Source organism: Felis catus, chromosome C1 (genome assembly GCF_018350175.1).
Source record: "Felis catus isolate Fca126 chromosome C1, F.catus_Fca126_mat1.0, whole genome shotgun sequence".
Classification (NCBI taxonomy): domain Eukaryota; kingdom Metazoa; phylum Chordata; class Mammalia; order Carnivora; family Felidae; genus Felis; species Felis catus.
Window position 1 is genome coordinate 19,386,662 of NC_058375.1, and position 18,011 is coordinate 19,404,672.

General features: G+C 46.2%; 1 protein-coding gene and 1 long non-coding RNA gene across 3 annotated transcripts in view; one reads left to right on the plus strand and one right to left on the minus strand.

Annotated features, from left to right (window-relative positions):
* PAFAH2 (platelet activating factor acetylhydrolase 2) overlaps positions 1-18,011 on the minus strand; it is a 66,415-nt gene that overhangs the window by 8,431 nt on the left and 39,973 nt on the right. Inside the window, exons 11-12 of one of the 2 annotated variants that reach the window (XM_019836429.3) lie at positions 10,915-11,033; positions 4,360-4,460 (exon numbers count right to left, since the gene is read on the minus strand). In XM_019836429.3, the coding sequence (XP_019691988.2) occupies positions 4,392-4,460; positions 10,915-11,033 (188 nt within the window). In that variant the 3' untranslated portion in view covers positions 4,360-4,391. Of the gene's footprint in view, positions 1-4,359; positions 4,461-10,914; positions 11,034-18,011 lie in introns of those variants that run through there. The other variant, XM_019836426.3, reaches the window with a different exon arrangement.
* Positions 1,808-16,912, plus strand: LOC123379526. The gene is made up of 3 exons (XR_006584055.1): positions 1,808-1,868; positions 2,756-2,922; positions 16,086-16,912. It is a non-coding gene; the product is annotated as an uncharacterized LOC123379526 (long non-coding RNA).

Here is an 18,011-nt window from a genome sequence, read left to right on the forward strand (position 1 = left end):
AGAGAGAGAGAGAGACTCTCAAGTAGGCTCCCAGCTGCCACTGCAGAGCCAGACATGGGGCTTGAACTCCCGAAACCATGAGATCATGACCTGAGAGGAGACCAAGAGTCAGACGTTTAACCGACTGAGCCACCCAGGCCCCCTCAAAGCATTTCTAAGGTCACTTGTTACTTGGAGTCTCATCATACCCAAGAAGTGGACAGGGAGAGGGCTATGGCTCCCCACAGTAGAGAAGGACCCCAAGACTCTGAAGAGTGCAGTGACCTGCTCAAGGTCACAAGAGAGATGGCTCAGAGCTGGAGAAGAGCTGACCTCCTGACTCTGATCTGAAGCTGGGGTTCATCTACCCACACCGTTGGCTTCCTGATGTCCCTGTGACCTCCCACATGGGAGGGGGTATTGGGAAAAGGAAGAGAACTTTACAGCCGTGGATCTTCAGCCCTCTGGGGGACCCTCTCCTTCTTAGAAGAAGGCCAAATCCATGGCCCCCGGGAAGGAGGCATCTAGAACCATGGAAGCACTGGGCTCACAGCCAGCAGAGTTGGGTTCCAGATTTGGGATTTCCACTTTTTAGCTGTTTAATCTTGGGTAAGTCATTTACTTTTTCTTTTTTCTTTTTTTTAAATGTTTTAATTCATTTTTGAGGGACAGAGAGCAAGCAGGAGAGGGGCAGAGAGAGAGGGAGATACAGAATCCAAAGCAGGCTCTAGGCTCTGAGCTGACAGCACAGAGCCCAACGTGGGGCTTAAACCCACAAACCATGAGATCATGACCTGAACCGAACTCGGACACTCAACCGACTGAGCCACCCAGGCGCCCCTCGTTTGACAGGTGTTAGCTTCACAGGGCTATTGTAGAATCTGTGGGTTTCCAGAACTGAAGAGAATTTATACTCTGTTGAGGTATCATACCCATGTGAGGGGGAAAGACAAAAATAACATGGCAAAGAAGGGTGGACAAGGCCTCAAGTCTGAACCCATGCAAGGACATTCCCTCAGATGGAGTTCTGTGTATGGGTGGAGGTCACTGGCACAGCGACAGGGCAAACTGCCTTCTGTCATATCGTTCCCACCTCTCCTGCCATGTCCTACAGTCAATTGATGGAAGGACAGAGTAGAGGGTTCCACTTTAACCTAAACCTGCAAAAAGGCATTTTCCTAAATTCCTTGACCTCATACAAATGACCTGCTTATTTTGAGATCACTTTATTTAGTTATTTGTAAGTGATTGCCATACCCACCACAGGGCTGGAACTCACAACCCCGAGATGGAGAGTCACCCCGAGATGGAGAGTCACATCCTCCGTGGACGAAGCCAGCCAGGCACCCTGGTGATCTGCTTACTAGATTCCCTGGGTTCTAGCCAGCAGCCTCTTTCCAAAGCACGCTTTGGCCATTTTGTTACTTGTTTTCCCCTCTAAAAGGTGGGTGGGGAGCCCATACCAGTTCTGGCTCTGCCCGGCTTCATCGGAGTAGGAGCTGGTATGCACGGGGCCTTAGGGACAGTTACTTTTATTAAGGCCCTAGAAAAGCCACACTCACCTCTTCAGTTATTCATCACCAGATATTGTAAAGACTTGCAGAGGAGACAAAGAAGTCACTGGCTACCGTGACTGTGATTTTAAACCCTCTGCCTGGAAATGGCCAGTTGCTACTTGCTATTATCGTTACTTTTTTTCCATTTCCATTAGTAAGGTTATGGGTTCAGTTTCTGCTCTCACACAAGTGATGTCACCTGCAGACACGGGGGAGCTCTATTCACCGCTGCAGACAGCGCCACTCCCATCGTGCTGTGCGGTAAACGTTAGCTCGCCTGTTCTATCCACAGGACAGTCAACTCCCCAAAGACCAAATATCTGCCGTATTCATGTAAGTATTTCCGGTGACCGGCACAGGGTCCGCACCCTGCGGGCATTTGGTGATTACGGCTACCATTTGTCACACGCTGTGCTAGGCACTTTTTAATGTATCCTCTCACGTGATCCTTACAACAACATCTCCAGGGAGAAATATTATCATTCCCATTTACAGATGGGGAAGCTGAGGCTCACAAAGGTGAAGTAACTTGTCCAGGGTAACACAGCCAGTAAATAGCAGACTCAGGATTGAAGAGAGGCGGACTAGCTTCAGAGGCTGTTTTCTTGCCATTTTGTCATAGGCTCGTCACCCTCCACCTCCACTGCTGGAAAAACCCTTTTTTTCAGAGGGCCATTTCTGCAGCTAAGGCAGAGGCTGGCTCGGATTCTCTATCTTGTATTCCTGACTCTCTGGGGTCCCAGGTACTCTCAGTCTCCCCAGCAACAGAAAGGGACACTTACTCCTTTTCTTGATGTCTGCAGTGGTGCAGTGGTGGGGGCAAGGGCTTATCACAAGTGCACGGGGGCTAACTGAAAAGGAAAAATTCATAATGATTAAAATAATGAGGCAGTCGAGGGACACTTCAGGCTCATCTGCCCTCAGGGGAGCCTCACATCCTAATCTGGTCCAAGCCACTCACCTCCCTCCCCAGTGGGGCTGATTTGATGGTCTATAAGATGATGGTAATAATGCTGAAGGGAAAGGAGGTATGCGGGAGGAGTTAAGACTTAGATGGGGAGAGATTAGAGATGAAAAAGCACGAGTTTCAGGCTGAATTTAGAGCATGACATCATTTCTTTTCGGAGTCAAAAAATCTCTTTTAAATCATGTTTATGAAATTGCGTTTTGGAGTTCCATAACTTCCTCATGTTGCTCATCTTCTCCCTCCCATATAACAGGAGTCAGAAAAAGGGAGACAGAAGTCCTGAGGGTGCCAAGTCTCAAGGCTTCACAGGACAGACTTGGAGACTCAAAGGCTCACAAAGCCTCCGCCCCCACCAAGGAACGAAGGACGGTGAAAACAGGAGGAGGTGACAGCTTGGAAGGTGGCTTTGGCTAGCTCCAGGTGCGGGGAGAATTTGCAGTGGGAGACAAACAGGTCATGGGGAGGGAAGCTCGCTGTGAGCTGGGGGGGGGTGGTGGGGGGGTCCCTCACCTGTGTGTTTCCCCGGGGCCCACGCCCGGACCGCTGAAGCAGACACTGTCATCTGAGGGCTTGTGGGCTTGGAAAGATAAAAGTCGTATTTAGCAGAAGAGAGAAAAATGTATTCAACTCCCAGCCCAGTTATGATTTAGACGCAGCCGTGGGCAGAATAGCAATGAGCTCCTTATTTTAAACAAGTGGTAGAGAGATGAAAATAGATCTAGGGTGTCGAATCATTGGAGGTTTTTGCAATCCGGGAAAGGACTGCAGACCACACCCTTGTCAGGCAGGGAAGAGAGAGGGTCTTCCTTGAGAACAAAAAGCCTCTCTTTTCAGAGAGGAGTGTTCACATTATTGTTGTGGCGGGATTTGCATCTAAATTATCACGAGAGAAGGTTCAGACCTCTTCTTGGTGCTGGACTCAGGGAGGGAGGAGTCTCCAGCCCCTGCCTTGGGACTCTGGACCCAAGTAAGACCCTCCAAAACTAAAGGAACCCCTGACTGGATGGGCCCTCAAGGTCATGTAAGCAAAAGCTATGACCGTGGTTCCCATTCATGTATTTGGTGCCAGGCATTTTATATACCTTATTTTGCTCCAATCTCACGGCATTCTCATGGAGCAGACGTAAGTATCTGCATGCTACATATGAAGAAACGAAAGCCCAGGCTAAGGTCTAGACCAAGGTCACACATTTAGAAGTACAGAGTCATTATTTGAACTTAGGCCTGTCTGACCCCTAAACCCATATTTGTCTACTACACCACAGAGGCCTTTGCTTGTCACTTCTCAATGAGGCCTTCCCTGAGTACCCCAAGTAAACATGCAGTGCCTTGTCCCTGGCACTCTCTAGGCCCTGCCCCTATTTTATTTCTCTTCTCAGCCCTTAAAAGCATCTGACCTGGGGTGCCTGGGTGGCTCAGTCGGTTGAGCGTCTGACTCTTGATTTCGGCTCACGTCATGATCTCATGGTTTGTAACATGGAGCCCCGCGTGGGGCTCTGTGCTGATGGCATGGAGCCTGCTTGGGATTCTCCCTCTCCCTCTCTCTCTCTGCCCTTCCCCCACTCTCTCCGTCTTTAAAAAAAGGCAAAAAAGGGGCGCCTGGGTGGCGCAGTCGGTTAAGCGTCCGACTTCAGCCAGGTCACGATCTCGCGGTCCGTGAGTTCGAGCCCCGCATCGGGCTCTGGGCTGATAGCTCGGAGCCTGGAGCCTGTTTCCGATTCTGTGTCTCCCTCTCTCTCTGCCCCTCCCCCGTTCATGCTCTGTCTCTCTCTGTCCCAAAAATAAATAAACGTTGAAAAAAAAAATTAAAAAAAAAAAAAGGCAAAAAAAAAAAACAACAACCACCCAAAAAACATCTGACTTACTATATCTTCAGTTGTTTATTTGTTTTAGTCCGTGCTCTTCCCCTGAAAACTAGGCTTGGCGAAAGCCAAGATTTTTATCCATATCCGTAGTGCCTAGAACAAACAGTATCTGAATTAATGAATATTCAGTGTATAAGTGAATGTTGAAAAGCCTCTTGCCTGACTTTCTGTTGGAAAGCTAGCATCGAAATGCATACTGCTTTTGGTAAAAAGCAACCCGATGATCCTTTAGAAAACCTAAGGGTTCTAGACTCTGATGGAGTAAAAGGGAGAGTAAACGGACAGCGGGACTGCTGTTTGGAAGGAAGGGGAGCGGAAGATGGCATTCAAGGTGGCAAGGGGGGGTGAGATGTAGATGTGAGGTGCTAGCTCACAAGTTAATCCGAGTGCACACAGGGATCGGTGAATAAGAAAATAAAACAGGTAACTAGAGATGCTGACACAGACAGTGGTGCTCAGTCTCCAGGAAGAATCAACAAAGCTGTTCCACAGCGTCGTCTGGCATGGATCGTGGGTGTGCTTGTTGCCAATAACTTTTTCTTCATTTAGGAAGATAAAAAAGGTGGGGGTGGGGGTGGGGGTGGGGGGTGGATAAGACTTCCCTGTAGGACAGATAGCGACTGTACCAGAGAAAAGATATACAAAGTCACTTGAAAACAGAGGTTCTTTAGCATGCCCAGACTGATAACTTGAGACAAATTTTTGGACTCAGTGGGGATAACATGAGATTATGTAAAACCCTGAGTACAAGGCCTAGAACATGGGGGCCATGTGATGTTCACTATTAAGCTGATGTCCTTTTCTGAAAATCTGATAAATGTAACGAACTCTCTCTCCAGAAAAATGCACATTTGACCATACACTCAAAATTTTGCACGCAATTTCACTGGGGATAGGAGCCTTCCAGAGCCTTCCAGAGCCTTCCAGAGGCTTCCAGGTCTACTGAACAAGGGGTTATGAACAAGTGCCTTAATGAGACAGAAGGGCTCTGGGGTCAACAAGATTTGGCTGTAACTCTCTAGAATAGAATCATACGCCTAAAGAAACAATGTGCTAATTGGAACAGGGGTTAATCAACCTTAGGAGCACAGAAGGCAAATATAGGCTGTCCCCATTCAAGCACTGCTAAGGGAGGGGTGCCCCTGGCCCAAGAACCCATTTGTCTGTCGCTGGTAGCAATGGTTCAGCCCTATTTCTGAGGTGTGTGTAGTAAGCCTTAGCTTGGTATCTTTAACATTTGAATCATGTCACCTAACTCCCCTGGCTCTGCCGGTGGAGGGTCTACAGGCAGCAAAAGCCCTAGCCAAATGACAGGGAATCTGGTCCCCTCCGCTCACACTTTTCATTGTAAGTAGTGAACTAGCATTCTGGGTTTATAGAACAGTCTGTGAGTATGGCTAACCCCTCCTCCTCTGCGGACATGCAGATAGGTCTTCTACGTCCTGGGACTGAGAGTTCGTATCTTCGACCAAGTTTTCAAATTTGGTAATTTCTCTCATAGGAATCAACCCACAGGAAATAATTAGAAGTTGAGATGTATATATGCACACAAAGAAGATGTCTACTACAGTGGATTCCTAAAAGCTTCCCCTTTTCTTTTTTCTTTTCTCTTTCCTTTTCTTCTCTTTTTTCTTTACTTTTCTTAAAGTAATCTCTACATCCAGCATGGGGTTTGAACTTACAACCCCGAGACCCAGAGTCACACGCTCTACTGATTGAGCCAGCCAGGCGCCCCTAAAACCTTTCCTCTTGAATTAATTTTTAGATTAGCAGGCAGTTATAAGAAATAATACTGAGAGAGTCTCTATTCCCTTCACCTAGTTTTCCCCAACGGTAACTGTCTCCGTCTGTTCAGGCCGCTATAACAAAAACACCATAGATGGGGTCGTTTAAAAAACATTTTTTCCTCCCAATTCTAAGGCTGGGAAGTCCAAGCTGAAGGCGCTGGCAGGTTACAGGTGTGGTGGGGGCCCTTTCCCTGGTTCAGAGGTGGTTGCCTTGACGCTGTATCCTCGACGTGGCAGAGACATGGCAGAACGGGTGAAGGAACTCTGGTATCTCTCTCTAACCCCATTCACAAGGGCTCCACCCTCCTGATCTAATCACCTTACAAAGGCCCCACCTTCTAACACCATCACACTGGAGATTAAGTTTCAGTATACGAATTTTGAGGGGACACGTTCGATCTATGGCAATAAAAAAAGCTCATATAGGGGAGCCTGGGTGGCGCAGTCGGTTAAGCGTCCGACTTCAGCCAGGTCACGATCTCGCGGTCCGGGAGTTCGAGCCCCGCGTCGGGCTCTGGGCTGATGGCTCAGAGCCTGGAGCCTGTTTCCGATTCTGTGTCTCCCTCTCTCTCTGCCCCTCCCCCGTTCATGCTCTGTCTCTCTCTGTCCCAAAAATAAATAAACGTTGAAAAAAAAAAAACTCATATAATCATGGGTCAAGATGCTGGCATTCATGCAATCCTCACCTTATTCAGATTTCACTATTTTACATGCACTCATTTGGGTGTGTGTATTTCGTTCTATGTAACTTTATCACATGTAGATTGTGGAGCCACTCCCATAGCCAAGACAAAAGAGTTCTGTCACAAGGAATAATGTTAATTTTTACAGTAACAAAAAGTAAAAGTAAGTTCAGCACCCAACATCAGGAGACTGCTCACATAACCTGTGGTATAGTCATAGGATAAAATATTATTCAGTCATTTAAAATGGTGAATACAAGGGGTACTTGGGTGGCTCAGTTAGTTAAGCATCTGATTCTTTTTTTCTTTTTTTAATGTTTATTTATTTTTAAGAGAGAGAGAGAGGGGCGCCTGGGTGGCGCAGTTGGCTAAGCATCCGACTTCAGCCAGGTCACGATCTCGCGGTCCGTGGGTTCGAGCCCCGCGTCAGGCTCTGGGCTGATGGCTCAGAGCCTGGAGCCTGTTTCCGATTCTGTGTTTCCCTCTCTCTCTGCCCTTCCCCCGTTCATGCTCTGTCTCTGTCCCAAAAATAAATAAACGTTGAAAAAAAAATTTTTTTTAAAAAAAGAGAGAGAGAGAGAGAGAGAGTGGGCGGGGTAGGGGCAGAAGGAGAGGGAGACACAGCATAGGAAGCAGGGTCCAGGCTCTGAGCTGTCAGCAACAGAACCCAATGCGGGCTCGAACCCACAGACTGTGAGGTCATGACCTGCGCTGAAGTCTGACACCCAACCGACTGAGCTATCCGGGAGCCCCAAGCATCTGATTCTTGATCTCAGGGTTGTGAGCTCAAGCCATGGGTTAGGCTCAAAATAAATAAATAAATAAAATGGTGAATATGTAAGTATTATAAAACGTTTACAAAGAGTTTTTCATATGGGAAAATGCTTATGAGATACAGAGTTGTACATATGATATATACATTTAAAAATTTTTTTTGTTTATTTATTAATTTTTTTTTGAGAGAGTGAGACAGAGCGTGAGTGGGGGAGGGGCAGAGAGAGAGGCAGACACAAAAATCTGAAACAGGCTTCAAGCTCCAAGCTGTCAGCACAGAGCCCAACATGGGGTTCGAACCCATGAGCCGTGAGATCATGACCTGAGCAGAAGTTGGACGCCCAACTGACTGGGCCACCCAGGCACCCCTGATATGTATACTTTAAGGAATATGCTAGAAATTTCTAAATATTGTTTACCTTTACGTGGTAGTATAGGTTGTACTCTTCTTCTGTTTTACTTTTCTGTATTTGTCAAAAATTTCTACAATAAGCATCTACTATGGACTGAATGTTTGTGTCCCCCTACAATTCATATGTTGAAGCCCTAACTTGGAATGGCATGGTATTGAGAAGTGGTGCCTCTGGGAGGTAACTAGGTTTAGATGGGGTCCTGAGTGCGAGGCCCTCATGATGGGATTAGTGGCTCTAGGAAGAGAAGACAGAGAGAGAGACGGCTCCCTTTCTGTCATGTGAGGACACAGGGAGAAGGCAGATGTCTGCAGGCCAGGAAGAGGGCCCTCACCAGGAACCAAATCAGCTGGCACCTTCATTTTGGACTTCCGAACCTCTGGCACTGTGAGAAGTCAATGTGTCTTGTTTAAGCCCCCCAGTGTATGGTAGTTTGTTATGGCAGCCCAAACTAAGAGAGCATCTCTTACTTAAAGAATGGGGGTGCTGGGGTATGTGTGTAGGAAAATACAAGAGGGTGAAAAAGGAAGAGAAACTAAATTAAAACCAAAAATTTCAATTCAAGGTTGAGACCCTACTGCAAGGAGGGACTGCTCTCTGGGGAGGCAGGGGCTCTATCCAGGGCTCCAAGGGCCGCAGGGGCCATGGCCTATGGCTTTCCCAGGCACTGGCAGCAGTATAGAGGAGGTCTACAGGCCTTGTAGCTCCCGAGTTTTGAACAGGGTGCAACAAAGAGGTGAAGGCATCCTCTGGGTCAGCCTTATTTATGGAAGACAAGGAGGCTGGAGAGACAGAGGGCCAGGGGCAGAGGGCAGGAGCAGCCCGCTAGCTCACTCTTGTCACTCTTGCCTGTTCCACACTCGCCTTCCTGATCTGAACCCAGGAGGAAGAGGGAGGGGGTGCGGGGAGCCAAACATAGGATGGGTGGAACATCTGCTCAGGCAGTAACCCGCAGGACAAATGAGGGCAGAGTTTGGGGCTGGAGTCTGCCCTGCTGAGGTCTGGCCCCTCTCTGCAAGGAGACTGTGCACTATCTGATAAGAGTACTGGCCTGGGAATCAGCTATCTGAATCTCATTCTAACCGGGCCTCAAAGCAGGGCAGCTTGGCAAAGCCACTTTGGTATGAGGGACACTTTAAAATGATAGAACAGTCGAAATAAAAATTATCATTAAAAATTACCAAGTAGGGCACTTGTGATGGGCACTGGGTATCGTATGTAAGTGATGAATCACCAAACTCTAGTTGTGAAACTAATATTACTCTGTATGTTAACTAACTGGGATTTAAATAAAAACTTGAAACAAACAGGGGCACCTGGGTGGCTCAGTCAGTTAAGGGTCCGACACTTGATTTCAGCTCAGGTCATGATCTATCTCACGGTTGGTGAGATTGAAGAGAACTGTGCTGATAGCTCGGAGCCTGCTTCGGATTCTATCTTGCCTTCTCTCTCTGCCCCTCCCTTGCTCATGCTTTCTCTCTTTCTCAAAATAAATAAATAAACTTAAGGAAAAAAGCTTGAAACAAATAAAAATTACCAAGTAGCTTCTGAAAGGCATATCCAATCCTTACTTTCTCTCACACACTCACCTACCCCTGACTCTCATGGCCCCCCTGACCTTGACTCCATTCCTGATTTCTACCATGTCTCTGACCCCCTCTCCACTGCAGTGAGAGCTGGCATTAAGTGGGGTACAGAGTGGAAGGGAGGATATCTGCTTTGCATGTACCACTTGATAGTAAGAAAAAAAAAAAAAAATGAAAGGGGCTCCTGGGTGGCTCAGTCAGTTGAGCAATTGACTTTTGGTTTCGGTTCAGGTCATGATCTCACGGTTCATGGGTTTGAGCCCCATGTCAGGTTCCATGCTAACAGCATAGAGCCTGCTTGGGATTCCCTGTCTCTCTCTCTCTCTCTCTGCTTGCCCCCCCTCAAATGTAAATAAATAAACATTTTTTAAAAATTATAAATTTAATGATGTGTTTTTAGGGTAGATGTCCTCATATGATAGTGCTGTGCCAATGCCTTCCAGGGATGAATGGCTGCTTTCAAATCTGCTATAGGTACTAGAAGTGCTTTCCCAACAAAACGAGGGATCTCAGGGAGGGTGCTTAAGTGAAAAAGCCAGAGGTCCCAGAAGGGAAAAGAAGAGGCAACTCCATCTGGCAACGAAATGCCCTAGAATCCTTATGAGAATATGGGTGGTCTACCTGCCGGGAATTGTGCCCTTTGCGGGGCTGCCTGCCTTTCTGCCATCCCACATGATTCTGGAAAAGTCACAATGTCAGGCCTGCACTAGGCATAAGAAGTGGGCCATGGGTCAGTCCTGGCCAATTTCAGTACCTATCTCCTGTCCATAGTGACTGGTCTAAGACCTGGCTAAGATACAGAATCCAAGCAGAGTCAATCCCTTCCTTGGAGTCTAATAATACAGTCCCTGGGAGAGAACACTCCAGGATCTTCCTCTGGGACTATGGACAAACATGGATAAAGATTGTAGATCAAGATGATGGGAGTCAGGGGGCTGTCGGCAGCCATCTTGACACCATGCAGATAGCCAGCAACCCCACTTCGAACTCTGTAAGCCAGTAAATTGTTTTTGCTTAAGCTGGATCATGCCTGTTTTCTGGCCGTTGCAACTAACAGACCAGTTAACACATGGTTCCACTCCTTATTTTAGAACGCCGGGGATTCCAAGATTGCCTAAAGGGAGGCTTGCTTCTGATAGGCCCTGCCCACTTATCAGAGCCCACAGTCAGACCTCCCACACAGGAAAGAGATCCTCTGTGAAAAAAAACCTCCCATGCTTCAGAGGAACCTACACCATCCATCTATCTGTACTAATCAACCAAGTCCTTTATTCATAATTGTCTTTCAGTCAAAAAGAGATACATACCCAGGCACATAGTGGTGAAGCTTCTGACCTCCGAGGATAAAAGTTGGCCTCCAGAGTTCCCAGAGATAAGGGATCAAGATGTAGATTGGCATCAGATCTCTTACCAACAGTACTGCATCCTGGAAGACAAAAGAGTGGGGTCTTCAAAGTTCTAAGGGAAAAAGTGAATTTGTATGTAGAATTGTCTCCCCAGCCAAATTAACATACGTCTGAGGTCCCCCAAGGACCCCAAGTTTCCCTTTCAAAGAACTTTCAAAGAAGCATGCATACTCACACAAAACGAAAAAGGAATCCCAGAAAGGAATGGCCCTGAATGGGATACAGGAAACCGAGGAATGAACCCAAAAGACCTCTGAAGGCAGTATTTTATAAACTGCATGAACAAGAGTCTCAAAATTAGGGAACCCGGGTGGTGGACCTACAGGTGTTTCTCTGTACTATGATTTCAGCTTTTCCCTCTATTTGAAATTTTTCATAATAAAAAGTTGGGGTAGAAATAGAAGGACAAGGATCAGGAAGAAAAAAAAAATAACAGCACATGTCTTTTATGTCAACAAGAAAAAAAAGGGCAGTTTAATGCCAGGATAAATTAAAACAGGTTATTCAATGTTTTGTTAACCACATAGATGTTTCCTGATTTACTAGGTTCTACCTTCTAGGTACTTAAACCCGCGCTCATTAATACACACGGGGTTTTTAACACTTTTCTTTAATTTTTATTATTATTATTATTATTATTATTATTATTATTATTATGATTGAGAGCGAGAGAGACAGAGCATGAGTGGGGGAAGGGCAGGGAAAGAGGAAGACACAGAATCCCAAGCAGGCTCCAGGCTCTGAGATGTCAGCACAGAGTCCGACAGAGGGTCGAACCTACGAACCATGAGATCATGACCTGAGCCAAAGTCGGACACTTAACATACTGAGCCAGCCAGGCGCTGCAAGAAACAGGATTTTTAGGTTGCACGATGTGAGAGCACTTAATACCACAGAACTGTACACTTAAGAGTGATTAAAAGAGTAAATTTCATGCTATGTATATGTTACCACAATAAAATTTTTTTAATGAAATGTGATTTCAAAAACTTCAGTACTTTCCTTATTTTTTAAAACTCTAGTTGGAGCTCAGGGTACCTGGGTGGCTCAGTCAGTTAAGCATCTGACTCTTTTTTTTTTTTAATTTTTTTTTAACATTTATTTATTTTTGAGAGACAGAGAGAGGCAGAGCATGAGCAGGGGAGGGAGGGAGGGAGAGAGAGAGAGAGACAGACAGACAGAATCCAAAGCAGGCTCCAGGCTCTGAGCTATTTGTTAGCCCAGAGCCCGACGCGGGGCTCGAACCCACGAACTGCAAGACCATGACCTGAGCTGACGTCGGACGCTCAACCGACTGAGCCACCCAGGCACCCCAAGCATCTGACTCTTGATCTCGGCTCAGGTCATGATCTCACGGTTGTGAGATTGAGCCCTGAGACGGGCTCTGTGCTGATAGTCTGGGGCCTTTGTGGGATTCTCTCTCTCTCCCTCTCTCTCTGTCAAAATAAATAAATAAACTTAAAAAAAAAAACACCAAAACTCTAGTTGGAGCTTTTTAGGAAACAATACATTTTGTTATGAAGAAACATGTATGTGCTGCAAGAAATAATTTTGTGTGTGTTCCCTTATACACGTGAGCAAGGGTTTCTTCAGGTTTGCCTGGGAATAGACTTGCTGATTGTAGGTGCATCTCTGACTCTGTACAGTATTTTTTTAATGTTTATTTACTTTTGAGAGAGAGAGCGTGAGCAGGGGAGGGCCAGAGAGAGAGGGAGACAGAATCCCAAGCAGGCTCCCCGCGGTCAGCACAGAGCCCGATGTGGGGCTCAAACCCACGAACCGTGAGATCATGACCTGAGCTGAAGTCCGATGCTCCACCAACTAAGCCCCGCAGGTGCCCTTCTGTACAGTATTTCTAAAGTGGTTGCACCAACTTACTGGTGTTCCCAATGAGTATTGGCCCAAATTCCACACTTATGCATATTTTCAGACTTCTGCATTTTGGGCGTAAAATCTGAATTTCATTTTTATAGAGCAGGGGTGAGCAGTATGTGATTTGTCAGCCTGGTTTAACATTCAGGACAGTACCCAACACGTGGTCCAGCAGTGACACAAGCAGGTGTGATGTTGGTTGAATTGAATTGCTGGGGACGCTCGTCCTTTGTGAAGTCCTTTGTGTGAAGGGGGACCAGTGTGTACAACGAGCACTTAACAACCCTGCGGAATCGATCCCAGGCGCTGACAGCTGACTGGGCAGAGGAGATGTTGGAGCAGCCTGAGTGCGGCTTGCAGGGTGGGTTTTGTAGCGGGGGAGAGTCACCAGCAACACGGGAACGGAGGGAAGGAACGGAACTTGATGAAGAGGGGAGAGGGTTTTTAAGAGACTGTGGCGTGTCCCAAAGCTCAAAAGCGGGAGAGAATTCTTCAGCACTGAGGGAAGAAGATGGGTGTGTTTGGCAGGAAAGAACTTAAACTAGAGAATAATCAGAAAATACAGGATGGAGAGGTAAAATTACTAAATTGATTCATGCCTCAGTATCTTCAGTCATAAAAACAGGACGCTGATGGGACCCATCTCATAAAATTGTTGTGAACATCACATGAGATAATATCCCTAAGGCACTTGGCATAATGCCTGCAACAAGTAAATTTAATGTTAGTTCTTGTTAAATAAGTCGTCCAAGATCACACAGCTCAACTCGCGAATGGGTGTCTAGGATTTGAATAGTTTCTCTGATTCCAAAGCCCAGACTCTTAACTGCACTGTGCTCTACTGACTACCTACCATTTATTGCACACAGTGCTCCGTACTCTACATCAGTTATCTCATTCACTCCTTATCACATCCCTGAGCTGGGTATTGCCATTTTACAGAAGAGGAAATTGGCCATCATTTAACTCTCTTGCCCAAGTTCACCCAGTTGGGTTTCATGCCCAGGCCTGCCTGGCTCCAAAGCCCTCTCCCCAACATCGCACTGGAAGTGTCCTGGCTTGGGTCCCAGTCCCAGATCCGCTACTGATCAACCTGTGTCACTGAGCCTGTTTCCTCATTTTGTACATACCAGGGGGTAAGTTAGAGAATGGTCTCTCTGGTCCCCCCACCTGTTCTGGAAAGGTGGATGTGATGAAATCAGACAGTGCTCCAGGTAGGAGGGAGGGGTATGAGTCAGACAGGATCCCCATCCCCATCTGAATGCACACCATCAACCAACAGAGATCCAGAGGCGCCAAGAGATGAGTCCTGGTCTCCAAAGCATTAGTCATCGTCTGCTCCCATGCCTCAGGGGACCAGCAGGGATGCTGCTCCAATTATAGTAGATTGATGAGGGGCCTCTAGGATGATGAAAGGGTGGGAGAGGAGATGTCAGAGGGCACACTGGGAGAGCCAAATCACCCAGCCTGGAGAAGAGAAGGCAAGAAGGGCCTGTCTTCAAGTCTCCAGGGACTATGCGGTCTGGGTGGCAGGGGAGAAAGAACACAAGGGTAAGTAAGCCTCAGGGTGTCTGGGACTGGCCCTGCTCCTGGCTCTGACGCTAACAAGCAGGAAGATCTTTGTATGACAAGTTACTTCATCTTTCCAACCTTCAACTTCTACATCTAAAATATTAGGGACCTTGCTGTGATCTATCGAAAGTCAGCCCTCGACACAAGAATTTGTAAAAGAAAGAAAGAAAGAAAGAAAGAAAGAAAGAAAGAAAGAAAGAAAGGAAGGAAGGAAGGAAGGAAGGAAGGAAGAAAGAAAAAAAACAATATCAGGGAAAGAACTTTAAAGAGAAACCCCACCAATTTAAACAAAGAAATGTAAACTATTATAGCTAAAAACAACTAAAAATGGCTCAAAACCCTGGCAATGAAAAAAAAAAAAAAAAAAAAAAAACCCTGGCAATGGGGGGCAACTGCCAAGCAGACCCAAACAAAAGGGTGCCGGTTGATGCAACAGAATATTAAAATGTCATTTGAGGGGTGCCTGGGTGGCTCAGTTAAGCGTCCGACTTCGGCTCAGGTAATGATCTCACAGTTCACGAGTTCGAGCCCTGCGTTGGGTTCTGTGCTGACAGCTCAGAACCTGGAGCTTGCTTCCAGTTCTGTGTCTCCCTCTCTCTGCTCCTCCCCCAATCATGCTCTGTCTCTGTCTCTCTCTGTCTCTCAAAAATAAATAAAAACATAACAAAAAATTTTAATGTCATTTGTAGAGGCGCCAGGATGGCTCAGTTGGTTGAGCATCTGACTCTTGACTTCGGCTCAGGTCATTATCCCCCAGTTCATGGGTTCGAGCCCTGCATTGGGCTCTGTGCTGAGTGCGCAGCCTGCTTGGGATTCTCTCTTGTTCTCTCCGTGCCCCCACCCCCACTCAAAATAAATAAATAAACTTTTAAAAATGTCATTTGGAATGCTGGATAATAATAAACATTTATTGAGCACTATGTTCCAGGCACTGAGGAGAGGTCTTGGCATGCATGATCTCATTTGCTATCCTCGAGCATCTTCTGAGGTAGATATGATTGCATTTTTCAGATGAGTTAGCTGAAGCCCTGAGAGGTTCCATCACCCGACAAGTTAATAAGTGATGACATCAGGACTCAAATTCAGAGGTCCAGCTGACTCAGAAGGCCATGCTCCTAATTAATACTCTCCTGTTTGATGGGAGGACCATGCAGAAATAGAGAAATGCACATACGAAAGTGTGAAGCAGGGGAGGGAAAGCCTCTCCAGAGTGATTATGTTAATGTAAGAATGTTGGCATCAACATTCGGTTTGGAAATTTATAAATAGGCAATTTAGGTTGATGGGAACTTACTTGGGGCTGCTAAAGTTTAGATGTTTCTGTTTAATTTTGGATAGTTAGAGAGGATAAGGGCCTAACTCCTTCCCTTGACATAGAAGGCCTTGATTTCTTCAGTAAGCTCCCCTTTATCTCCATTTCTCACCTATTTTCTTCAAACCAGTTACAATGTCCTGCATATGCTAAGCCTTGCTATTTATATTTCTGTGCCTTTCCATGTTAGTTCTTGTGCTTGGAAGGCCTTTTCCCTTGCCCATCTGGAAGATCCCATTCATCTTCAATACTGTGGTGGTTGGCCTCCAAGATGACCCCCAGTAATCCCCACCTCCTGGTGTTTACACCCTTGTAGGTGCCCTCCCACACCGAATAGGCCTGGCCTGTGTCATGTGATACTGTGGATACGATGGAGTGGGACTTCTAAGGATGGGACATAACAGACATTGTGGCTGCCATCTTACTCTCTCTTGGATCACTTACTTTGGGAGAAGCCAGCTGCCATGTCTTGAGCAGCAGCCCCATGGAGAGCTCCAGGAGGTGAGGCCTCCTGCCAACAGCCATGTGAGTGAGCCGGCTTGTAAGTGGATTCTCCAGTCTTAGTCAAGCCTTCAGATGACTGTAATCCCAGCTGACATCTTGACTGCAACCTTACGAGAGATCTTAAGCCAGAACCACCCAGCTAAGCAGTTCCAGAATTCCTGAGCCGTCAAGTGTGAGATAACGTTTGCTGTGCAAAGCTGCTAAATTTGGGGTTATAATGCAGCGATAGATAACTAATACAAATACCAAGCTCAAGTAAATGATACTCTGCGAGGGTTTTGTAGCTTTTCTCCGCTGCTGAGGTTGAACTAATCACCCTGTGCTGCTCTGAGCCTTAGATCTCCCCTATTATAGCACTCGTGACACAGGGCCTAACTGCTGACTTGACGTTCTTACCCTCTAGATTCAGTCCCATGAGGACACAGACAACCACGTACAGCTGTGTAAGTGATGGTAGCGTGAATGAACACATGTGAGAAAGGCTATCTGAGTTGATTCTCATAGACCTTTCAGCCATGCTTCTTCCCCACACAAAAAATCCAAGGTATGACTTCTGGAAATCATGGATGTCATGGTGAGTGGGTCCTGAGGATTTTCTTTCTTCCTTTTTTGCTTTCTTCCTTTCTCTTTCTTTTTTCTTTCTTTCTTTCTTCCTTTCTTTCTTTCTTTCTTTCTCTTCAAAACTTAATTTGTTGCCAGTTTAAATGTTTAATTTATTTTTATTTATTTATTTAGAGAGAGAAAGCACCAGTAGGGAAGGGGCAGAGAGAGAGGGAGACAGAATCCCAAGCAGGCTCCATGAGCTGTGAGTGGAACAGCGGTCCTGCTGCGGGGCTCGATCCCACAAACCATGAGACCATGACCCGAGCCAAAACCAAAAGTCAGATGCTCAACCGACTGAGCCACGCAAGTGCCCCGGAAGATTTTCTTAATAATCCAATAAAACTCTGGCATGTATGGAGGCATCTAAAGCACTACATTAGAATTCAGATCTGGATATTAATTCAAATCTTCCAACTACGTGCTGAACTTCCCTGAGCTTTGGTTTCCTCATGCACCAAAAGATTTAAAGGTTCTTCCAGTTCTAAAATTTAATGATTCTATATTTTCAGCTAGTAATTACTCTTGTTCCAGAACAAAGTGAAAGACAAGCTAATAGTGTTAAGCCATAACAGGGGTTCTCAAACTAGGCTGCATATCAGGAATACCCCTGGAGCTTATCACAGTTAGTGAGCGCATGCGCACACAAACACACACACACACACAGACACACACACACACACACACCTGGAGCCCACCCTATACCTGCTGATCAGCTTCTCTGGGTCTCTGGAGACATGGCCAGGGCATCTGTATTTTTATGCAGTTCTAAAGTGATTCTGATGTACATCTAGAGCTGACACTCACTGATCTACAGTATGTAAGTTAGAGATTAAAAATTTTCTTTCTGCCAATTGGTTGGCTTCATGGTTTATAGAGTACAGAACTAATGGGTTTGTTCTCTGAACTGTTAACTTTATATGAGGTAGAGAGATGATGGATGGACTGTTGGAACCAGCCCATCTCTACTGCTAGAAAAGGTGTACCATCAGGACTCAGTTGGACCTTCCCCCAAAATCAGTCTTTGTATGACCCAACTGTTCAGGGCATTTACTGGAGATCAAATCATGGCTTATTTTAACCTATATAGGGTAGTACAGAACTGTTTTCTCTTTGTGAGGTAGGGATGAACAGAAAC